Here is a 24,202-nt window from a genome sequence, read left to right on the forward strand (position 1 = left end):
TCCTTAGCAGGGTGAGTTCCACTGAAGTTCACAGAAAGTTATTTCAGTCATCCATTGTAATCTGACTGCATTATTAGTCTCATCAGCCCGGACCTGGGCAGATCCCTTTCTCCCAAGGCACCTCATGGAGGACAGGTCACCAAAAAGCACTTGAAATGGGGCCACAATATGGCTCAGCCAGTAAGAGCGCTCCCCATGAAAGCCTCCACGAGTTGGATCTCCAGAGCCCACTGTGGAAGGTCTGGAAAGCCGTCCCCAGACCGCCTCCAGCGCAGCGGGGCACACACAACGCACAATCATTCTTAAAACAACCGCTCCTTTGGAGCTGCTCCCCCATAAGACAGGTGGAAACCGTTCCCGTGAAACCTTGAGCCGTTTGAGAGTTCAAACCCAGGCCTGGGGCCTTAAAGATTGAGGAAGGGCTGTCTGGGTCCACTAGTCACCTCCATCCTCCTCAGAATGAGGATGGAACTGTGGGATGATGGTGGGGAGCTGGGCTAGGTGGATGGGATGCCAGATTTGGGAGTGGCTGGCACACAGAAGTGTCATTTTGAGTGTGGAGGTCACCCAGTCTCGAGGTCATATTCCATTTCTTACACTCTGGAGTCCTGGTTTCGCCCCCTGCACACTCCTTTCCAAGATTCATTGGCTGTATTCTTATGTAAGGCCCTGGGTTCTACGCAAGAAATACCGTAATTGTCTCGAACCCGGGTCTGGCTTCTCCATTCGCCCAGGTTTTGTAGGGCGGAACCATGGAGCCTTCCCGAGTGGGAAACGCCAACACCCCGGTACCGAACAGGGAAAGCGGAGCGCTGGAGTGGCCTTTTAAGTAGTTGGGGAAGGGGGTGTGGCCGAGAGGGCCGGGAGGCGGCTGCCCAGCCAGCGGGGAGTGGCCCGGGGCGGGGCGTGGCCCGGGGGCGGGGCCGCGGCGACTGGAATGTTGTTGGGTCCTCGCACCGCATAGTAAGAAGGGGCCACGCCCCCTTTCTGCGAGAGGACCAATCGGGGCGCCGGAGCGGTTTCAAGTCTCCCCCGCCAGCCTGCCCGCCCGCCACCCCACCCCCCTCGGGGATTCGCTTTTTCCGTAACAAAATAGCAAACCTCGGCCTGGTCCGCAGCCCCTGCCGCTCGCCCGCGGAGGGTCTCGGGGCCCAGGACGCGGGCCGGGAGCGGGACGCGCCGGCAGGCGGCGGAGAGGCCGGTTCCAGCGCGGGGAGGAGCGCGGGGGTGGGCGCTGCAGCCGCGGGTTGTTTATCTGGAGTACGGAGGGGAGGGGGGAGCCTGGAAACCGCCCCGTGTCCCATTTCCTCCTCTTGTTTTCGCTCCGGATTCTCCATGTTGGACCCAAACTGAGGAGCCCGGAGCTGCCACCGGGGGATCGGGGCTGGGGGCGCACCGGGAGAGCCGCTGCCTGGGCCCGTCCGCCCTCCGTGCAGGCCTCCTCCCTTCCCGGCCCGGGGAGGAAACGCGAGGAGGTTGGGGAGGGAGGGGGGGGATGTGAACAGCTGTGGGAGTCGGGAGTCTTCGGGAGCCGGAGCCCGACGGGCCCCCGCCCAGGCCCCCCAAGCCCAGCCCGCCTGCGCGCTCGCCCGCCCGCCCGCCCGCCTGCGCGTCCTCCCGCCCGCCCGCCCGCCCAGCCAGCCAGCCGGGGCCCGCGGGATTGTTAGATGGAACACGGCTCCATCATCACCCAGGCGCGGAGGGAAGACGCCCTGGTGCTCACCAAGCAAGGTAGGGGCGCAACTTCCCAAAACTTTGCGTCGCCCCCCAACCCCGGGCGAGGAGGAGGAGGAGGAGGAGGAGGAGGGGGGGGGGTTCGGGAGAATCCGGCGGGACCCGGGGGTGGCGCGCGGTGTGGCGGATGGATGGGGGGGGGGGGGCGGGCGGCGAGGGCCGCCAGTCCTGGCGCACCCGTGCGCACTCCGACCCCCGTGGGGTGGGTGGGGGGGCCCGAGCGAGGCCCCGCGCTGCCAGCGCCCCGCGGGAGGGTGTCACCCGTGCAGCTGTCACCCGCCGGGCCTCCCCTCCCCCCCGGGGGGGGGAACGCGCGCCGCGCCAGGCCACCCGCGCCGCCCCCACCCGCGCCGCGGAGATGGAGTGGTCACTTTTTTCTCCTCCTCCCCTCCCACTCCCCGCCACCGCCACCGCTGCGCGGGGTGGGGGAGGAGGGGACGAGGGGACCAGGGGAGGGGGGTCCCGGGCCGCCACGCCGCCGGGGGCCGGAGTTCTTCCCACGCAGGCCCGCGCGAGCCCCGGGATGCCGTGGCGGCGGCGCGCGGGGGACTCGGGACGAAGTTCACCGGCCCCGAGGCGGGGGCGGCGGGGAGGAGGGGGGGGGAGGCGCCGGGCCGCGGTCCCCCCCCTCCCTCCGGGGCGCGGGACTCTTGGCGGCCGTGCGGCTGGAGCCAACGAGCCCGACCTACCCCCCTTCCAACCCCCCAGGCCCGGCCGGCCCGGAGCCCCTCCCTGCCCGGTGCGCTCCCCCGGGGGCCGCCGCTGCGCGCACACACAGACACACACACACACACAGACACACACGCGCGCGCGCGCACACACAGCCGCGCTTGTTTAGCCCGAGAGCGGTGTCCCTGGTTACATAATTCGTCGGATGGCAGTCCGGACCCGGCGTGGGTTTTTTTTGTTTTGTTTTGTTTTGTTTTTTTTCTGCATCGCGCAGCCGAAAAAAGTGCGAGTTGTCTGTGGGCAGAGGCTGGCGACCCCCCGCCTTGTTGGGGAGGTGTGTGTGTGGAGGGGAGAGGGTCGGGATGGAGAGAACAGGGGTGTCGCAGGCCCTCTGTCTCTCTCTCTGGGGTGCGCTTGGGGACCCGAGCGAAGGCCTCGGCCTCCCGCGGGGGCGGGGAGGAGGTTGGGGCCGCGGAGAGGGACTCGCCCGGTTGTGGTCGCAGTGGGGGGGGGGGTCTCCTGAAACTATTCCCGGTCCTCTACGTTCGTCTGGCCTTGAGGATCGTTGTCCAAAATAGCCCGTAGAAATTTCCGCCGAGTGGAAGGACTGGCATTGCTCCCCGCTCCCTTCCCCCTTCTAGAGAACTCTCAGGACTGCGGTCACTTGGCTCTGAGGTGGAGGGAAGAGCACGCTCTTGGGACCACATCCCAAGCATTGCTGCTCATCCCCCTCCAAGGGGGCATGAAAGGCCCGTGCCACAATTGAGCAGACTGAGGCCTAGGTCCTGGAAGGCTGCCAGCTCTGGGGCCTGGGCATATTGATGACCATTCATCAGCGGGTCACTTTTCCTGGGGTTCACTTTTCCAAAGAGTCTACCCAACTTGCGTAGCCCTGAGGCGAAGCAGCCGCGGTGGTATCCCAGCCTCCCTGGCATTCCTTAGTAGGATGGGGCGGGGGAAGGGGAGCAGTTCGCGTTTCTTGGCGCTCTAAAGCGGCCGGCCCCGAGGAGAGACGAAGCTCTGCTTGCTCAGATCTGAGCCCCAGGAAGGCCCCTCCCCTCTTTGCCGGGGTGCCTGTTCTTGACTGCGTCGTCGTCGCTGACCCAGCTGTGCGATCCAGCAGCAACTTTACCGCCTCTGCTGGCCTCGCTGCCGCGTGAGGACTGCAAAGGGCGGCCGCCTGTGTTTATAATTTGCTGCCAGAGCCCTCGAGCTCCCTTCACAGCCTCATCCCAGGAAAAGGACCCGAGCTTCAGACAGGGGTGAAGAGATCAGGATGGACCAGGTCCGGCATGTGCTTCACTTCGGGTCTGCTAGCGGTGGGTGCCCCGACGACGGTGGTGGCAGGGCCACAGGCAGGGTAGGAGGAATCTGGACTGTGCTGTGTGTGGCAGGCAGCGCAGAGCAAATCAGAGCTGAAGTTTCATCCAGCGGGATGAGTGACAGGCAGCAGAGAGCAGAGCAGCTGGTTTCCTGACAGTGTCAGGTTGCTGAGTGTGGGTTGATCCTCTTGGAGTTACGTTTTTGTTTTCTTTCTTTTTATTTTGTATGTGGTTTGTCCTTCAGACTTCTCCCTGGAGGAATCTGAATTCTCCAGCCAGCAGCAGCCTCCTGGTCATCCTCTCCCCTCCCCCTGTAATTAGATTGCATTCTAGGGGAAGGCATGCTTGCTTCTGGGCTGCTCGGGCACCCAACCACCAAGCCAACTGAGTTGCACGTCATTTACAAACAGAACTTGCATCTGAAAACACACAGGAGTGGGAGGGAGCAAATGTCCTCCTCCTCCTCTCCTTTAGGAGCCCCCCCCCCCACCTCCCCTACCTAACCCTCATCTACCCTTGGAAGAGTGAAGGGGGACTGGAACAACAGTTTATTAGTGAGTTGATTTCTGGAAAGAAACAAGTGGCTTCTAGCTTGAGTGGCCTCTTCTTAGTGAAGTTGTTTACCAGTGCAGATTTTTCCTTCCTTGCTTTCTTTTCACTCTGTTCCCCCAGCTTTAAGGCTGCCTGGTGTGTTGATGATTCAGAAGTCATTACAGTAGGGGAAGTAGAACAAAGTTGCTGAAATCGTTGATGATAAAAGCGTCAGAATTGGATCATCTTTCCAGGCAGATGGGAGAAAGGGCTCCCCGATACAGCAAGGGCTGGCTGTGTACAGCATCAAAATAAAAGGATCCGTGTGTTGAGAATGGGCACCTACTGCAGCCTTGTGTGAGGATGTCACCCAGATCCGGGAGGTCTACCCAGCTTTGGGCTTAGGTGGGGGAAGCCGAGGAAGCAGGGCTCCACCCTGTGATAGGCCAATGTGAGGTAGTGGGGTGGGGCCTCCTCAGCTCAGTAACCTATCAGGACTTTGGAGAGGAGTCAGAAATGACTTGCTTTGGGAGAGACCCTGTGCCCAGTCTCCGAAGAATGACCTAAGCTTTGGATTGCTTTCCTCACATCTGGAACTGGGCGGGGTCTGGTAGCTAGTTATCCTGAGGATTCTTCTCCAAGACTGCTGTCCCTAAAATGTGGAATGGTGACAAGCTTTTTATTAGATTGATTTTATGTATGTGAGTGTTTGGCCTGCGTGTATGTCTGTGTACCACATGGGGGCTCAGTGCCCACAGAGGTCAGAAGAGGGCATCTGATCCCCTGAGACTGGATGGAGTTAGATAGTTGTGAACCACCATGTGGGTGCTGGGAATTGAACCCAGGTCCTCTGAAAGAGCCGCAAGTGCGCCAGTCCTCTGAGCCATCTCTCCAGGCCCCCCCCCCCATGGTGACAAGTTTTTCTTCTTGCTGTCCACAGAAGGGAGAAATTCTGTTCTTTTCCCTTAAGAGGCCAAGCAAACATCTTCCCCTGTAGCTGCAGCGAAGCCTTTAACAGGAAAAGCTTTGAAAGTTGTTGGCACCTCTGATGGGCAGGGCCTTCGTCGGCCAGCTGCAGGCTGGGAGACGTCAGCCTCCTACCTGCTCCCTGCCGTTGTTGAGGTTCTCCTTGGGCTTTGGATGCCCCCCATCCTGGAATCAGGTGGAAGGAGGCCGTTTAAGCTGGTGTTTGCTTCCTCTGGAAGAGCCCCAGGGTGGTTCCACTCCACCTCAGAGTTTGTAAATGTGCAGACCCTGAGGCTTGGCGGCTGACTTGAGATTAGGTGAAAAGTCCCTGGGGATAGAGACGGGTGAGTAAGCCTGTGTCCTTCCTCCTGGCTAGAGAAGGTGGGAAAGTTAAACAAGGTGGCAGCTAGCTCTCTGTGAGGCCTTCCCAGTCAGTCTTTTAGTGAATTTTATTAAGAAGGGAAATAACTAGCTAAGCGGTGGTGGCACATAACCTTTAATCCCAGCACTGGGGAGGCAGAGGCAGGCGGATCTCTGTGAGTTCCGGGACAGCCTGGATTGTCACAAGGAGAAACCCTGTCTCAAGAAGAAAAAAGGGCGGGGGGGGGGGGGATACTAGACAAAGGCAAAATGATGCTCCCAAACTTTCTGTGGAGAATGAATAGCAATGTTTTAAGTATAGGAAAACCAGACAACATGAAAGTGTGAGGGGTGTGTAAGTGCGCTGCAGTGGGGTGTGTAGACTGACATAACATGGCCTTCACTGTCTTCTGCCAGCTCGGAGGACCTGTGGGATGTTAGCTTTATTTCTGTCTGAGAGGTTTGATTCTTGGATTGGTGAAGAAGTGGGACCAGCAGTTATGTGGGGAAGTTAGTGTTTGTTGTTAGTGTTGCAGCAGCAAAAGTGGTTGCTTCAGACTTGGGTTCAAATCCCTGCTCTTCTTTTTTTTTTTTTTTTTTTTTTTAGATTTATTTATTTATTATATACACAGTGTTCTGTCTGCACATATCCCTGCAGGCCAGAAGAGGGCGCCAGATCTCATTACAGATGGCTGTGAGCCACCATGTGGTTGCTGGGAATTGAACTCAGGACCTCTGGAAGAGTAAGCAGCACTCTTAACCACTGAGCCATCTCCAGCCCCCTGCTCTTCTTAGTTGCTCTGAGACTACCTCTTACTTCAGATCCTAGCCATTGACTGGTGAAATGGGAATAACGCTATCTGTGTCTGGCGTAGGCTTCGTAGATGAGCGGTAAAAGTCAGTCTTTCCTGAATGCAGCTTGTCTGCTGTTTGTCCTCCCTCTCCATTCCCCCAAGGACACACTGTATAAACAGTACCCAGTCATGTGGGCTTTGCTGCAACAGACCGGTGTCCCAGGGTCAGAGGGGACACTGAGGTGGAGGGGCTTGCGACTCAGAGCCTTCCAGAGCCTTCCTGTGGAGTGCTTCTTGGCCTGTGTGACTTTCGGTTAGGCCTCAGCCTGTCCAGCCTGAGGTGGGGGGGGGGGTGGAGGGGGTCTGGAATCCTGTGCCTCCCGAGTCTCTGAAGTCCTGCTAAACCTTGGAAGCAGTTTGGCTCCTTGGAAGTGGGACTAATGCTATCCACTACTGTCTCGGTTTGCTTTGGGAGTTAATAACCTCAGTGAGATTTGGACTTCTTTTAGGTACTCTTAAGAAGGAGAAGGTAGGTTTTTGTAGAGAAGTAGATACTTGTCTTGGAACCTGCTTTGTAGTCCAGGTTGGTCTTGAACTGACAGAGATCCACCTGTCTCTGCCTCTTGAGTGCTGGGATTAAAGGCTTGCGCCACCACCCAGCAAGAAGTAGATGTTCCTTTTCAATCCTGGTGTGATCAGACACTGGATGTTCTGGGAATTGAACCCAGTTCCTCTGGAACATCAGTCAGTGCTCTTAACAACTGAGCCATCTCTCTCGTCTCTAAGAAGTAGATATGCCTAATCTTTGCCCTTATAGCTTTGGTCTGAGCGTAGAGCACATTAAGAGCATTAAACTGCTTTTCATCATGTCTAAAGCTGGCCGGCTCTGGGGTGTCTGGAAATGACTGAGAGGAAATGTGTGGATGGGTCTCTGATTGTGGGTCTCTCACATGTTGAGCACTGAAAGCCAGTGCCCAACTGGGATGTAGATGAACATGTAACAGGCAGATCTTAGGAAGAAACTAGTAGAGATCAAAGGGGGCAGGGAGATGTGGATCTCTTTGAAATGGAAGTCTGGAAGACTCAGGATCAGAGGCTAAGTGGAATGGGTTCCCGCGTGAGCATCTAGCCCTTCGGTTAGAGAGAGCCTTTGTGGACACCTCTTTCAGCAGGGCCCTGTGGTCATCACAGCCTCCCTCTGGGCAGAAGGGGTGCATGTTCTCTATTGGTTAGTTTTCCTGCCGGCTAGCCTTGAACTTGATCTCTTGATCTGAGTGGACTTGACATTTCCTTTCCCTTCCAGTGGCTACACACACACACACACACACACACACACACACACACACACACCACGCTGTTTTTTCTTCATCCTTGGTGGTAGTGGTGGTGAGCATCTCCTCCTGCCTCCTGCCTGGGCTGGGATCACAGGGAGGGCCACCACGTACGTCCAGCCTGTTGAGTTTGCCCTTACCCATTTGCAATGTTTCCAGGGAGCAGACATGGCTGCAGTCAGTGTCTCCACAGCAGGGGAAGGCCGCCCCTCCTCCCTAGTGGCTGTGAGCTCAGATCTCTTGACTGGGGTTTGGTTTGGTTTTTGTTTTTGGAGTAAAAACAAGTGGACTTAGAGGCCAGGGTCTGAACCCGTCAGACGTGATATGGAGAGGGTCTGGTGGGGTTTGGGCTGAACTGCTTCTCATCCTGGAAGGGGTTTAGAATTCTTTGGCTCTCAGCCAGGGACACACTCACATCAGAATCTCCTATGACACTTTCTAAAAATAGAGACGCCCACCCCCAGCACACACACACCTGGGACCCACTGACTTGGAGCACGGCAGGTGGGCCAGGCATGTGTGTTCCAAATGCTCCCCCTGATCCTGACAGGTGTCCTGGGAGAAGCGCCAGGAAGCTCGGGGGGGGGGGACGGGGGGGGGAGACGCCAACTGCCTGCTCAGCCCCAAGCAGATTCCCCTCAGGGTCCAGATTCACTGTTCGGAAGCCTGCGGTTTTTCTAGAGTTTTCTGAGTGAGTGGACAGAGTAATTGTCCTTGCTTACTCAGTAATAGTCACAGCCAGTATTTACAGACCAGCACCGTGGGCATGGTCCTGGGACTGGTTTTGTCTCAGCAACCGTAGGAGATGGAAATGGAGGAAGAACCTGCTGAGGGCTGACGCCTCTGGCGTGGCCTGGGCTGTGGACGCCGCCCTTGCCCAGGCCCTGTTCTTGTCTGTGGTGTCTTTGGGGTGCTCTGAAGTCACTTTCTCAAGGGAGGCCTCTCCCGTTGGCCTGCGGAGGAACCCAGAGCTACTGAGAAGAACTGCTGAGGAACACAAGCGTGTGTTCTTGTTGGCTGGGACTAGTAGGGGAAGCAGGGGTGCGTGGGGGAGGAGCAGGGGTCCTGGAAGTAGGCAGAACACCACTGTGGGGGCCAGACCCTGAGGAAGGCGCAGGTTGGCCAGCCTCTGAGGACTTTGTGGCGTTCCAGGAAAGGCCATTTCCCAGGCCTGGCCCTGCCCTGCTGGATCTGCCGTGTGGGCCTCTCAAGTAAATCTCAGTGGTGTCATAATGAGAACACCCTGAGACAGGTTACAAGTATGAACGTGCTCTGTTCCTGATGCCTGGCAGCTGACAGGCAGCGTCCACTACCACAGAACACTCTAAAGCCCTTGAAGTCCTCACCCTCTGAGTTAGTCCTCTTCCCGTTTTATAGGTGGGAAAACTGAGGCCCCCGACCACATGTAGTTCTTGTGCCAAAGCCAAAATTATTTTACTTTTTGCTGGTGGAGAGCCAACCCACTGAGCTTCACCCCTGCCCTCAGAGCCAGTGGTACCTTGGGTAGCCCCTGCTGATCCAAGGGTCCGCTTGCTCCACCCGAGCCTCCGCCCTGTTTCTGCTAGTTTCCCTTGTGTGTCTGTCAGCCTGCGGACAGTGAAGGAGCTGGAGGATTGCATTCTTCTTGGTTCTCTGCAGAGCCCAAGAGTTCCAGAAGTTGGGGCAGAGATCCCAGATTAGCGCTGAATGGCCACTGAGGAGGTGTTTGTCCTGTTTGTCGGGTCTGTTAGCTAGCCCGCCCAGAACCTGCAACTTTGGAGACCTCCACTCCAGCAAACCTTTAAACTTTTTTTTATTTTGGTTTTTTGAGACAGGGTTTCTCTCTGTAACTTTGGAGCCTGTCCTGGAACTCACTCTGTAGACCAGGCTGGCCTCAAACTCACAGAGATCCGCCTGCCTCTGCCTCCCGAGTGCTGGGATTACAGGCGTGCACCACCACCGCCCGGCTCTAAACTTTTTACTAACTTATTTTTTTAATGTTGAAGCTGCCTATATTTCTTGCCCAATAATTCAGTTAGAGGCCCCTTCTGAAGGCAAGTCGCCTGGGAACCCTTGTTCCCAAAACCGAGGTCTTCTTGAGGGAAGGTCCCCAAGATTGAGATCAGAGACCTGAGAAGGCCAAGGCTGAGGCCGGGCTGTGAGGCATGGTAGCAGAAGACAGACTCCTGAGGCAGCCATAGGCTGAGGCGGGGGGTTGAAGCTAGCCTGAGCTACGTGCCTCAAATGCATACACACAAACGAAAGGAGAGAGACTTCCTGCCCAGGGATGAGGAGCAGAGCTGTTGGATGAAGGACTACCAGAGCCCAGCGTAGGCCATGCCAGTGTGAGCCAAGGCCTGTGACGTAAACTGCCCGTGCAGTGGGATTCACACATCTGCTCTCTGCACTGCCTGCCTGGTTAGCAGCAGAGCACATCTGCAGTTGGGCAGCATGGGTCGAGAAGGGCGCCCTCCCGATGTCTGTGGTCTTCTCTGCTGTGGGGCTGTTTGGCCATCTCTTACCCTCTTTTGTCTCCCTGCCCACTCACCTGCTGGTCCAAGGAGTCCTTCCATACACCTGGCACTTCAGAGCCTGTCCTTAGCCAAGATGCCTCTTGCTGACAACCTGGGAGGACTCCTCTCCACAGGGAGCCCCAATCAGATGTGTCTTGGCTGCAGGGCCCAGGCAGCAGGCCAAGAAGGGCCGGAAATGCTCCAGATCTCTCCTTCCTCCACAGCCAAGGGAGGGAGGCCGCCCAGAGAGGCCATTTTATAGTGAGAGCCAGCCCTGCCCCCCCCCCGCTCGGGGGGAGGTACTTGGGGGTGTTGGAGAGAGTGGACCAAGAGAGCATCCTGTATGTGAATGGTCTTGTTAAATTCCCATCGCTCGAGGAGCTGCCTTCTGCCCAGTGCTGGGCTGTGTGGATTTCCTGTGAGGCGTTCCTTTACTGGGATACAAAACTGTGTTGTTGGCAACCGTGATATCTGAACCTGACCTTCAGAAGGTTAAAAATAATGTCATCCTGGTCAGGCCAGGGTCCATCTGTACGTGTGCACGCATGTGTGCAGACACATGCTTCTCACTGAGGCTGTGGGGTGCACAAGGACAATGTTTGTACCAGGTGCTGCTTGTCATGGTCAGGGTACCATTTAGGGGCGCTGGAGTGGGAGTGAGATGTTTTGGTGGATTGGGGGGATTTCTCCCAGGCACTCATCCCTCATCTGACCTTGAACTTGAACCATGGGGGGTGGGTAGGAGGGCCCTAAATCCCCTGTTGCTGGGATTCTGGGACGAGACCCATGCCATCGCTGATTCATCTTGAGACCTACAAACAAGGCCCAGGCTGTTGCTAGTTAGTGTGGCTGTTAGTTTTAGAGGCTGTCCAGGACCTTACTCACATAATTTGTTTATCCTGAGTGAGGTCTGCTGCTGTCCCATTTTACGGATAAGGAAGCCAAGGCTGCCTGGTTGATCAGTAGCTGGCAGAACCTGGAGCCCAGCCCAGACAGTCCCAAGTGGAGGGCTACCTCCATAGTCTGCCTCAGTAGGAAGCTAGCCTGGAGTTGGGGGGATGGTGGGCAGGAGCCGGCTCTTCGTCCCCTGCTCTTCCTTATACTTAGGGCTGGCTCCCCCATTGTGCCTTTGCTGGCCTTTGTGGACATCCAGAGGTTTGGGGCAAGTGGAGCAGGTGTGTATCGGTGGGCAGGATCCATAGAGAGGGTGTGGCTGGGGGGAGGGAGGGGCGGGGTGGAGGAGGAGGGTGAGCAGCATCCCATGGGGATCTACCTTCTTGTCAGGGATACTGTGACATCCCTTCAGCCCTGAGCATTCTTGTGCCTGCCCGTGTCCTTCTCCTGGGGAGGTGGACTAGTGTCCACCCCGTGATGAACTGGTCGGGGAATGGCCTGCGCCTGGCTGTCGGGGACTCAGTGCAGAGTGTGGAGTGAGTGCAAGGAGCCAACACAAGAGTCTCCAACACAAGTTTTCAGTCGGAGGATCTGTGGTTGGGAGGGATGGGAACTGAGTCTCAGCCTTATGACTCCTTCTGCATCTCGCTGACCTGCCCAAGAACACTGGAGAGCAGGGGGTGGGCTCCAGACTGGTCGCTCACCAGTTCATCCTGCGGCAGAAAAGCCTAAATGTGTGAGCCCAAGCCTAGTACTGCTGCAAGGACTGTTGGGAAATGCCTGAGAGCCTTGGCTCTGGGTTCAAATTCTGACTCTGCTGCCGTATCACCAATGACACCCCCTAACCCCCCCTCCCAAGGGAAACTGCAAACTGAGGGGCAGGACCTACAAATGAATTTCTAGCGAGAATCCAGTGAGATGGTGATGGCATGGCTCTTGTGATCTGTGAGCATGGCTGTGGCCCAGAAAGCCTCCCTCAGTCACCAGGCTCCTCCGTTGCCTCCTTCCTTGCCTCACATGGAGGCACCCTGTCTCTGGGATCTGAGTGGAGGCTTCTCCAGGACCCAGCTCTGTAGGAGCAGCAGGTCCTTGTAGTCAGTCAGTTGGTGAAATTATTGAACACCTGCCAGACAGGAGCCAAAGGCTGTGGGCTGTAACAGGCAAGGCCTTCGTTAGTCTTGAGGGGAAGAGCCGTGTCGGGGAAGCTAAATTCAGCCCCGATGACCCTCAATAGTGTTTGAAAGAGTAAGGCTGCTGTGAAGTGGGCCTGTGAGAGAAGGGCAGCTAGGCCAGCCTCACAGTGTGGGTGTGGGGTGTTTGCTCCGAGAGCCCGCTCTCAAGGTCAGTGTGTTTGTGACCTCTTGAAATGCTGAGACTGGTTGGTCACTCTGCTTTGGAGAAGCCCCTCCTCTCCCCTGCAAAGTTCAAGGTCCCTGCTTAGGCCTGGGAAGCTGGTGCCTATTGGGCCTCTCGGTGGCCCCAGCCAGCTGCCTCTTTTACCCTTGCCTCCCGGGATCACTCAGCCTTCACAGCCCCTGTCACCACACTAAGAGGTTGAGCACATTTCTGATGTGGCCTCTCTTCAGGAAAGGCCTGGGTTGTGTGGCCTTTTAAGAAAGCCTCTGTGCCTGGGTTAAACTTCCAGTGTGGTTGTGTGTGAAGAAACCATAACCAAAGGCTTTGTGTCTGTGTTGTCCTGAGTGGGAAAGTGGGATTTAATGTGGGCCAACAGGCAGGCGGGGAGGCAGCCCCTTCCCTCTGGTTTCTGCAGAGATGGCTAAGAAGTGTCTGGAGGGTGGTCCTTTCCCAGGAATAAACTGCTTGCCCCACTGTCGTTAAGTACTGGGCCTTGCTTTGAATTTGGTCCTTGAGAAGGCTTTGGCAGAAGTACTTCATAACAAAATGCCCCAAGGACTCTTGGTTCTTCCTAAGTAGCCAAGAGTTGGAAGTGATGCCAAAGGGGGCCAGTCAGCAAGGTGGTCCAAGGGGTGCCCGCTGTCCTGCAGGCCCAACAGCCTGGAGTCTACACACAGGTGGAGGGAACACCATAAAAATCTGTCCTCTAACTTCACAGTTTTTAAAAGTGATGCCCAGATTTCCAAGCAATTTCCTGGAAAGGCTCGGTTGCTTTCAGAGTCCCCAGTGCCATAACCCAGAATGGGGAGAGAACTCTGCGTCCCCCACTAGGGAAGCCCCGGCTGTCAGGGTGAGAACAGCCCTCTGCTGCTGATCCCCACTTCACTGTAGCCTGTTGTCCAGGGAACGGCTGGGTTTTTCCCTCCTCTTCCCCATGGCCTCAGGCAGCCAGGTCAGGCTCTGTCTGCCGTCACCTACTCCCGCAGGAGCTGAGGGAGCAAGAGATGCCCATGGGAGGCCTGCGCCGCCATGCTTCCCCTCCCCTAAGAAGAGCATAGGGAAACTCCGGGGGTTCACGGTGTGTTTTGCTTTCCCTCACAGAGGCACCAGGCTCTGGGACACTCAGGCGCCCAGGACCTGAGGCTGAGGTCTATTCCATAACTGGTGTACAGCGCCACCTCCTGGCCAGTGCCCTGCACAGCGGCTCCTTGTTTGCTAACTGCGGTTCTAGAGTCAAGGAACTTGCAAAGGAAATTCTGAAGCCCATTTGTGTCCTGGGATGCCCTTTGCTTTGTATCAGTTTTGTCTTTCTGGGGCTGCATTGGCAAGCTTCTTACTAAAGCGGCTTTGTATTTCCAAAGCCCAGATGGCCAAGGTAGGGCAGAACAGCTGTGGTCTGGGAAGCAGAGGCCTCAGACCAAGGCTGAAGGTTGCAGGGTGTGCATGACCTGGGGTCTTAATCCTGTTTTCCAACCAGCTCCCGGGAGCGGGAGAGGAGGGTGGGTGGGCAGTAAAATACTAGGGAAGGGGCTAGATCATGAGACAGAAACCCACACAGACAACATGCATGCCTTCTTCCTGAGCTGCGGCTTGGGGGAGGGAATTCCTTTGTTGTTGTTGTTGTTGATCTGTGCGCGTGCCCACAGGCAAGCACCGTGAGGACAACTTGCAGGTGTTCTTTCTTCCCAAGGTGGCGTTGTCACTCAGGTTGTCAGGCCCGGTGGTAGGCACCTTACCCACTGACATCTCAACCAACCCGTTTTGGGGAGCTTCTGAGGTTCCAGGAAACTTGGGCTCAGATCTGTTGCCACTGATCAGGGTCTAAAGAAGCCAGCGTGGAGCTGAATCACGGCGCCACGGACTCCCAGGGGACTAGGTTTCCTAGAACTGGTAGTTTTCCTACAGGCTGGATCAGGAGAACTTAGGGCCTCGGGTTTGTTTGGGTGGCAGTGTGTTGCCTCTGGATCATGGAATACCCAGTCCATCTTGATACCCTTGAGACCCACCATAGTGTGAAGTGCAGCTCGGGTCTCCCATTCCCAAACAGAGAGTGGGGAGCATGACTGTTTCCTCATTAAAGGGAGGATGCTGGAAAGTACAGATTTCATCGTTGCTGTATGGGGCCGTTGAGTGAGGGTGTGGCATTGGGCAGCTGCTGGCAGAGACTGGAGCTGCTGAGGCTGATGGCCTTGTCGCTTCTTCTTCTCTAGGCCTAGTCTCCAAGTCCTCTCCTAAGAAGCCACGTGGCCGGAACATCTTCAAGGCCCTTTTCTGCTGTTTTCAGACCCAGCATGTCGTCCAGTCCAGCTCTGCCACTGAGCTCACATACAAGGAGGAGACAAACACCATTGCTAAGGTAGCGGGCTGCAGTGGGCATTCTGGCCTGGTCTGGAGCCACGAAGATCCCTTCCTCTCTTCCCTTAGTAACCTGTCTCCTTTCTGATTCTTCTCATCCGTGGGGTGGGCTGTCGGGATGTTGCAGATTCCAGGACCCCGAAAAGATGCCTTGCAGATATAGAAACTCAGGTCCATGGATGTACTAGTGTGCCCCACGTTAACCACTAATAGTGGTGAGATTAGAACTCAAGTCTCTGGCTCTGAAAACTGTCTTCTGGGTGAGTTTCTTTGTAGAAACCAAAGAATTAAAAAGGCCCATGCTCTCACTAACCGAGATAGCATCCAGCTCTCAGGAGGCAGAGACAGGTGGATCTGAGTTCAAAGCCAGCCTGATCGACATAGCCAGGCCAGTCTGAGCTATATAGTGAGACCCTTTCTCAACACAAAACAGTAACAAACAAACAAACCCTGCCAGCGCTGTGCGGCTGTACCACTGTGAGCCACTTGGAAACATGTGACTGGTTTTTTTTTTTTAATCTTACATGACTCGAAGGCTACGATTCCAGCCCCAAGAAACAAGATAGGGTTCTTCTGAACACCAATGGTGGCGCTGTACACATAAGCATCATACAGAACTCTTGTCGAGTGGAGGGATGGTTCAGTAAATACAACCCGCAGTATTACTAAGCAGTTCATTTTTAGGGTGCATTCTTAGTGCCATTAAGAAATACTGGGGTGGGGCTGGAGAGACGGCTCAGCGGTTAAGAGCACTGGCTGCTCTTCCAGAGGTCTGGAGTTCAATTCCCAGCACCCACAAGGTGGCTCACACAGACATACACACAGGCAAAACACCAATGCACATAAAATAAAAATAAATTATTTAAAAAAATAAAAGAACTGAACTGAAATGAAATACTGGAACTGGAGAGGTGGCTCAGCGGTTAAGAGCACTGGCTGCTCTCCCAGAGGTCCTGAGTTCAGTTCCCAGCACCCACAGGGTGGCTCACAACCATCTGTAATGAGATCTGGTGCCCTCTTCTGGCCTGCAGTCATACATGCAGACAGAGCACTCACACCTAAAAAAATACATAAATAAATAAAGTTAAAGAAATGTAAAATCACGTATTACCATGGGGAGTGCTAGCCTGTACTTGAAAGATACATGCTGAAATGACAATCTTAGGTTTTTCTGAGTTCAGAATTTTACTTTTTTTTTCCCCCCAAGATTTACATTAGGAACTTAGTACACTTTATAACGTGTGTAATGCTGTCTCTGTGATCTATCAGTCTCCCTTCATATTCTCAGGCAGCCCAGTAGTGCTTTATGCTGGCGCGCTCAGTATTTCAGCGCCCCCCTCCCCCGTGACTCGCTCCAAGGAGACGAGAGGAAACACGTTCTTAGCCAGAAGCTAGGTGTGAGGGACTAAGCGGAGGTTAACCACAGAGAGCCGTTCAGATTTGAGTCCCTGCAGTTCTGTTTTCCCTTTGAGGAGAGGAGGCCCTTCCCCTTTCCTGCCCAGCTCCCAGGAAAGGATCTCTTGGCGCATGAGGAGCTGCTAGGTGGCCGGGTCTCGGAGAGGCTTGGTTATAGTGGGTGGAGTTGACAGAGTGGTACTTACCACCTCCTTTCTCTCCCCCAGTCGGATCTGCTGCAATGTCTCCAGTACCAGTTTTATCAGGTATGTCAGTCTGGCTGACCCTGGCAGGCAGGTGATCACCTCCCCACCCTGGGAAGCTACGTGTGCTGAGTATCTGCCGAGGGCCCCGTACCGCTGTGGGGGATGCCGCATGCCCTCTCCTTGTGTCTGACCGACTCCAAATGACCCTGCTGCCTCTGTTTTCTGTCCTTAAGCAGGGCCTTGCTGGGTTGGTAATTCTGTCTCCAGACAGCCTGGTTCTTCCTAGCTTTCTGCTCAGGGGAATGATGGGCTTGCCTCCTGGTGGGCACGTCTCAGAAGCCCGCCTCTGGTTTTAGATCCCTGGGACCCGCCTGCTCCCAGAGGTGACAGAGCAAGATCAAGGAAGGATCTGCGTGGTCATCGACCTGGATGAAACCCTTGTGCATAGTTCCTTTAAGGTAAGTCCACACGCGGCCCTCCTTCCCCAGGACCTGTCTGTGAGCTGCACAACAGATGCTGTGAGGTGGTCTGCAGGGGAAGCGGAAGTGACCGGGAAGGAGCCAGGCCTGGTCAGATATCCAGAGGCCATACCGAAGAGTGTTAATAACCCACCAAACACACACACACGCGCACACGTATGCAGCCGTCTCCACTTAGCGTGGAAAGAGTAGGCAAATCGGTTCTGGCTTTTCTCACCGGTAGGTTTCTTAACTCAAGAGAGCCTTAAATGGGGTATGGAGGCACTTCCACAATCCCACTTGGGAAACTGAGGCAGGAAAATCACAACTTCCAGGATAATCTGAGCTGCACAGTAAGAGGCGGTCTTGAAAAAAGCTAGGCACACAGTGGTGCATGCCTGTAAGTCCTTGGCTCGTGGGGACAGGAATTAGGCTAGCGTGGACTGTGTGGAAAGACCCTGTCTCCGACAGAAGCCCTGAACCTTATCTCCGCTGGCAGGTTGGACAGATGGGGCTGAGGAGGAGGGAGACCAGAATGCGATGGGGTTACTTCATCCAGTGCTGGCTAGGACCCCCTTAGTGGGCTGTGTGTGTGTGGGGGGGGTCCTTCCTGTCAGCTGCCATCCTGACTCGGTTAACTTCTGCTTTCCAGCCAATCAACAACGCTGACTTCATAGTACCTGTGGAGATTGAGGGAACCACTCACCAGGTGAGCTGTCTGCCAGGCCACCCGGCCTTTGCGACCTGTTCCTTTCCTTTTCTTCAGCCTCTCCTGTTTCATTAGTGGCTTGATCTGGATGCTCTCCAGCAATCTACACCTGTTTCTCTGTGTAGTCAGACTGTGAGAATGGCCTTTGAGACAGTCTCCTATTTAGTCCTGGCTGTCCTGGAACTTGCTGCGTAGCCCAGGCTGGTCTCGAACTCACTGAGATCTACCTGCCACTACCTCCCGAGTGCTGGAATTAAAGGTGTGCACCACTATTCGCAGCCTGTTTAAATTTTTAAATAATAATCATCATAGCCATCGTTTCTTTCTTTCTTTTTTTTTTTTGCCAGAGTTGAGGACCGAACCCAGGGCCTTGTGCTTGCTAGGCAAGCGCTCTACCACTGAGCTAAATCCCCAACCCCCATTTCTTTTCTTAATGTTTTTTTTTTTTTTGAATGTGCATTGGTGTTTTGCCTTCTTACCTATCTGTGTGAGGGTGTCAGATCCCCTGGAACTGAAGTGACAGACAGCTGTGAGCTACCATGTAGGTGCCAGGAATTGAACCCAGGTCCTCTGGAAGAGCAGCCAGTGCTCTAACCACTGTGCCATCTCTCCAGCTGTCATTTCTTATTCACCATCCCTGCCAAGTGGACAGAAGCCTCGTTTTTTATACAGCACTGTTAGGATCTACTCTTTTAATTCCTTGGTAACAGTGCACTGCCTGTTACCAAGAGCTGCTGTTCCCTGCCTGCGGGGGGGGGGGGACAGGCTCCTCCATGCACCCACAGCCCAGGCCTCTCTGATGCCGCCTGCCCTGACTTCCTGCCCTCTGGGCTTTTACACTGGGTTCAGCCCAAGGCCAGGCTGTAGCCGTGCATGCCCAGCTCTGTCTGGGGCTAAGGGTCATGCAGCGTTGGTGGTGAGAGACCACATGCTCAGAACCGCGGCCCCGATGGTTGACCTGGCGGCCAGGGACCACTGGTGCTGGTGTCATAGCAGGCATGACACCTGTTTTCATGGGCTGGTCACGTAGTCAGTTATTCACAGGGGAAGTACAGCTTGAGGCCTCCCTGGGTTTGTCCTCATAATCCATCTCCCGTTACAGGCTACTGTACCTCAGCCACAAAGCTGTGCTCCTCCGCTAAGCCCATCCTCCCCTGCAGTCTAGTCAAGGAAGTAGAGATGTACAGAATTCATGGGACATGCCTCCAGATAGGCAGATCCGGGCAGGGCACTCCTGGTTAATTAGTGAGTGATGGGATTTAAGGCGAAGAGGGACTCCTGGCAGCTCACTGTGCTAGGGTGGAATGTTGACAGAAGGAACTTTAAGGAAATGCTGGGTGGGGGGTGGGGGTGGCTAATGGAGGCTGAGGCAGGAAGGGAAGATTGTCCACGGGTGGGGTGGGGGTGAGCAGCTGAGGAGCTTGAAAGAGCAGTGCAAACGAGGTCCTTAGAGGGGGCCCTTCTGTGTGGTGTTCACAGAAGCCCTGGGAGGGCACGTGTTGGAGGAAGAAGTATTGGGGTCCTTGCCAGATGGGGTCCGCACAGGCTGTCCTGCTGGGATCCCGACCCGAAGCTGCTATGGAGGCTGTGGCTGGATTCAAGTAATCCAGGATAGGCTGTTTCCATCCGTGAGGCCTGTTCTTGATTACTTGTTTCTGGAGGCAGCTGATGGTCCACCGGAGTGAAGACGGGACACGGTGTGCCCTCCTTGCTGGCAGTTTAGGATTGGGCCTGGTGAGCCAGCCAAAGTCTGCTTGGAACCATTCTTGGTGGGGCAGAGGTTCCCAGGGTCCTGGCATGAGCACCCAGGCCTGATTGCGTCTGTGTCGGTGGGAAGGTGCATGGTGCTACCTCCTCTGGCCTCATGGGGCACCTCCAACCATCCTCTCTGCTTCTGCAGGTATATGTACTCAAGAGGCCTTATGTTGATGAGTTCCTGAGACGGATGGGGGAGCTCTTTGAATGCGTCCTCTTCACTGCCAGCCTGGCCAAGGTACCGATAGCAGGATGAGGGAAAGAACAGGAGACGATGGGGCACCACAGGGGACCCAGCGCCTCATCCAAGCTAAGGAAGGCCTCTTTTCTTCTTCTTCCAGTATGCCGACCCTGTGACCGACCTCCTGGACCGCTGTGGGGTGTTCCGGGCCCGACTGTTCCGGGAGTCTTGTGTGTTCCACCAGGGCTGCTATGTCAAGGACCTCAGCCGCCTAGGCAGGGACCTGAGGAAAACCCTTATCCTGGATAACTCGCCCGCATCTTACATCTTCCATCCAGAGAATGCAGTGAGTGGTTCCAGATAGGCCCCAAGGCCTCGGGCTGGGACCAGGGGCTTCTCCACAGTGCACTGCCCTGGTGTGACCCAGCAGCCTCTGGTGGCACTGGCCAGGAAAGGAAAAGTCAGACTGACATCACCTTTTCCCTGTCCCAGGTGCCTGTGCAGTCCTGGTTCGACGACATGGCAGATACGGAGTTGCTCAATCTAATTCCCATCTTCGAGGAGCTGAGTGGAGCAGATGATGTCTACACCAGCCTTGGGCAGCTGCGGGCCCCTTAGCCCTCTTGCTTCCAAGAAACGGCCATCCCAGTAGGGGACTTTGCTACACTGTGCCTTTCTGATCAGCCTGACTGACCTAGCCGAGAAGCCGGGAGCACTTGCCCAAAGGGTCTGGAAGTAGCTGGAAAGTGGTTGACGAGCTTTAGGACAGGTTAGGTGCAGAGCAGGCGAATCAGACCTATCCAGAGCTGTCTGCATCCTGTGTTTGGTTCCCAGGAGAGTGAGAGAGTGAGTGAGTGTGTGAGTGTGTGTGTGTGTGTGTGTGTGTGTGTGTGTGTGTGTACACACGTGCGTGTGCCTGTGCCCATCCAGTGAACTATGGCCCAGAGTGTCCAGTGTTCCAGTAGGGGAGAAGCTGGTCGATTGTCTCCTTTACTGCTGACCATGAGCTGTTGAGCTTTGCAGTGATGGAGACCATTATTGCACTCTTGCCAAACCATGGCCTTTCCTCAACTTCCCAAGGCCTGTGCCAAGGAGAAAGGAGAAGCCAGAGGCTGTCTTGGGTGCCCAAGGCACACACCTTTCTGAAAACATAAAATACTAGCCAGCAGCTGCAGACATACCCAGGAAGATGAGAGCGTGTTTGCAGAACCAGTTCTCAGAATCACCAGGTCCTGCGGCCCCCAGGCTGCATCTGGCTCTGGAGGACCTGCGTGGACCTGCGATCTCCCAGGCTCCAGCGCCAAAGCCTTCTCACTCCCTAGCCATAGTCTTACCCCAGGGGGAAGGAGGTCTTCTCCCTGCCCTGGAAGAGGACAGAGAACTGACTGTTGTTCTTCTAACTCTTTAAAATTCTCTTTCTAAACATGAAGTGGTGGGCCTGGTTTGTATCCGGCCGAGCCGCAGTCCTGGGCCTCAGATGCATGTGGGAGGTGCTAGGGTTCGGGGAAACACAAATGTCCAAAGCAGAATGTGTGGCTCCTTGCTTGTAGATCCTCAGAGTCTGCTCTTCAGGGATGCTGTGCTGGTGCTGATGTAGACATTAGCTCCAAATGATGGGGAGGTTGCTAGGCTGCTCCCGCCCTCCTGTTCCCGGGGCAGAGCTCTTTTGTATTGTATTGTGGCTTCCCCGGTATCCTGTCCTGGTTGTCTTGCCTCACCTAGCCTTTACCCTTCCTGGCTGTCTCTCTTCCTCCCCAGGGCTTTGGGAGAACCTGCTTTCCCAGGACTAAGGAAAAAGCAGGTCTCGCTGTCACTGGTTTGCCAAATGGGGGCTGAGTGAGGTCCTCACAGACCTGCACTCTGGGGGTCTCTAAATTGTTAATCTTAAATGCTTTAAAATGAGTCTCAGAAAGGAAGTTTCCCCAGGATGCAGACAAAAGGGAAGTGCTGCAGTTAGGAGCACAAGGCCCCTGAGGCGCCCCACCTCAGCATCACTGCCTTAATTGAGTCCTGCCCCCAGGGCGGGGTCGGCTTCTCCTCCCTCTCTGAGCTGGTTGGAGTTCCAGTCCCATTTCTGCTTTCCCTGGAGGCAGGTGCCAGCATTTGTGAATTGTTTCAGGTGTGGTCACCGCCCACTCAGGGGTCATACAATAGTTTCTAGTTTCCACACACTAGGCCCTGCCTCGGGAACTAACAGGTTTCGAGAAGCCTGGTGGTGGAGCTCGGGTTGAGTGGGAGCTTCCTGTCTGGCATCCATCCAGCCTTGTGCAGTAGTGTCCTTAGGCCGAGCTGTGGAGCTTTGGCTTGGTGACACCCAGAACAGGCTCCCCAGCTCAGGCCGTTTCCCCAGCACCATGTGCTGGTGTCTGTGGGATTCTGCCAAGGTGATAGGCTAGGGCTCCAGGTGCTAGCCAGGAACACTGGAGCTTGGTTGTGGCTTCAGATGCAGGTCCTGGTCTCACTGCCATCCTAATACTGCAGGAGGGGGTCCTCGAAAGGCCTGCTCTGAGGGCTAGTCCTGACTAAGCAATAAGAGCCTCAGAGTTGACTGTCAAGGTCCTTTTCTGCATCTCCCATGTTTTACCTTGTAGAGGAAGAGCCTGTGCTCAGCCCTTGCTGGAGTCTGATCCATGACCAGAACCCAGTGGGGCTTCATGGAAGAGCCCTGCTGCCTCTACAGAAGCCCCAGTTTTCTGGGCCTGTCTGCCCCCCAGAGTCTCTCCTGCCACCTGTACTTGGCTACAGAGATGCCATCTGCTCTTTCCAAACCTAAACAGGACCTGTCCTGCTTGCTAGTTCCCTATCTTAGGGGCAGGTGATGGTTGGGGGTACCGCTCAGAGAGCTCAGGCAGGCGTAGAGAAGGGCAAGGCTGAGGGAGCCGGCTCATCCGGAAGCCTCTCACTGGGCTTGCCACTAGCTTTCCCCGCGCAGACCAGTCTACAGGAGTCAGTAGACCACCTGGCCTCGTGCCAGCACCTGCTCAAGCCATGCCAGGAATCTGCCCACCTGCCAGGTTCAGCTCCTTAAGGTGCCTCTTCAGGGACACAGTGTGTCTCTCTGATTGGGCTTCTAAATCAAAAGCCTGATGTTCATGTCCCTCTTATAGGGGGAGCCTTGGACACAGGACCAGTTTGATAAAGGGCCAGGTAAGGGTTTCCACTCTGCACATTGTAGAGGGGACACTGTAGGCCCGAGGGTCCCTAATTAAAGAGGTTGAGTGAATTTGCCTTCATTTAACCGGGGACCTGTTTCACTCCCTCCTGCCTCCCAAAGATTTCTGTGTAAATGTGTAAACAGTGGCTCAGAAAAAGCTTTGTACTAAAAGCATGGGGCTCTCAAGGCAGCCATTCCTGGGAAGTGGATCCTCTGTGATTCCACGCCCTGCCTGTTCCAGAGGTCTCTTAGCAGTGCAGCCTGATCATGGCTGTTCTGCATCCAGTATGTCAGCCTGGCTAAGTGTGTGAGAACGGTTACCCTGTTTGCTCCTGTGGGCTACTTAACCACGGCTACTTTTCAGTTTGTTTTGTTTTGTTTTGTTTTGTTTTGTTTTTTTAATGCCTTAGTTTTGTCTTTTTTCGGACAGGGTTTCATGAATGGCAGGTGTTTGAACTCACTTTAGCCAAGGATGATCTTGAACTTCTGATCTCCTGCCTCCACCTCCCGAGTGCTGGGATCACAGGTGTGACTATGCTGGCTCATGTGGGGCTGGTGACAACCCGGGGCTGCATGCATGCTAGGCCAGCACCATCACCTGAGCTCCATCCCCAGCCCCCCTTTTCTCGTTTTAGAAAACATCATTAGTAAGTACACACTGGGAGAAGGGATGACAAGTCGGCCACCTGTCCTGCCCCGCCCCACCTCTGTAGTGCAGGGCCGCTCTCGGGCTGGTGATGTTCTTTGCCTGTAATTACCCCAGATTTGCCTATTTACCCTTCTAAGATGCCATTTGGAGGGGAGGGGGGTCTTCGTCCCACTGTGACTGGGCTATGGGATCCTTGACCACCTTGCTTCATGATTTGATACATTTGTTGTATTCAAAAACTTGAAATGTAGGATGCCATTAAGAGTCTGTTTCTATTTTTGGAATATTTGTATTACTTACAATTAGTTAATAAAGGCTGGTTTTAAGACCTATGCAGGAGTGGGGGCTGTCTTCCTTCCTTGCTCCTGCTGTTACTCCACAGGTACTGTCCTTCCCATCTGACCCCTTTGGTCATGAGGCTGTAGCACCCACACAATGGGGTTCTGATCAAGGTTACAGAGGTTGGACTACATTAGCTCTTCTCCGGCCCGATTTGGGGCCGACTCCATCGTCCCCGAGTGCTTAGCAAGCATATGCTTGGTGTCCTATTGACTGCGGGGCATAAACTAAAGCCCGAGGGAGATTGGAGACTTGGTGCTTCTGGGCTCACTCTTGATGAGATCAGAGCCCAGCATGGTTTCCTGGCACATAGTAGGATAACGAACAAAAGACTCCAAGAAACAAAACCTTCCTGACACTGCAGAATCCCTGAAAAACACCCAGAGCCCTCTCTGGCAGCCCCCCTCCCCCATGTCCAAGCACTGTGGCCAGCTCTAGCCAGCCCTTCTGCCATCAGCATAATGCATTCATATCTACAATATGGCAGATTTCATATCCTCCTCTTGCTGAATTATTGATGGGCTGTGCACTTTTTAAAAAAAATCAATAGAC

The 24,202-nt window shown here is 55.1% G+C and overlaps 1 protein-coding gene across 1 annotated transcript; it reads left to right on the forward strand.

The window, feature by feature from the left end:
* The first annotated feature begins 1,605 nt into the window (after positions 1-1,605).
* On the forward strand, positions 1,606-23,643 carry Ctdsp2 (CTD small phosphatase 2). Its single transcript, XM_036169797.1, has 8 exons — positions 1,606-1,731; positions 14,660-14,805; positions 16,427-16,465; positions 16,762-16,863; positions 17,516-17,572; positions 19,473-19,565; positions 19,669-19,854; positions 20,001-23,643. The coding sequence occupies exons 1-8, from the start codon at positions 1,668-1,670 to the stop codon at positions 20,124-20,126; spliced, it is 813 nt and encodes a 270-aa protein (XP_036025690.1). The 5' UTR covers positions 1,606-1,667; the 3' UTR covers positions 20,127-23,643.
* Positions 23,644-24,202: the final 559 nt, after the last annotated feature.

This window comes from Onychomys torridus, chromosome 20 (genome assembly GCF_903995425.1).
Source record: "Onychomys torridus chromosome 20, mOncTor1.1, whole genome shotgun sequence".
In the NCBI taxonomy this organism is placed as follows: domain Eukaryota; kingdom Metazoa; phylum Chordata; class Mammalia; order Rodentia; family Cricetidae; genus Onychomys; species Onychomys torridus.

Coding starts and splice junctions, on each gene's coding strand:
- Ctdsp2 (XM_036169797.1), top strand. CDS start 1,668: ATGGAACACGGCTCCATCATCACCCAGGCGCGGAGGGAAGACGCCCTG. Junction 14,806..16,426: donor AGACAAACACCATTGCTAAG/GTAGCGGGCTGC, acceptor TCTCTCCCCCAG/TCGGATCTGCTGCAATGTCT. Junction 16,864..17,515: donor TTGTGCATAGTTCCTTTAAG/GTAAGTCCACAC, acceptor TCTGCTTTCCAG/CCAATCAACAACGCTGACTT.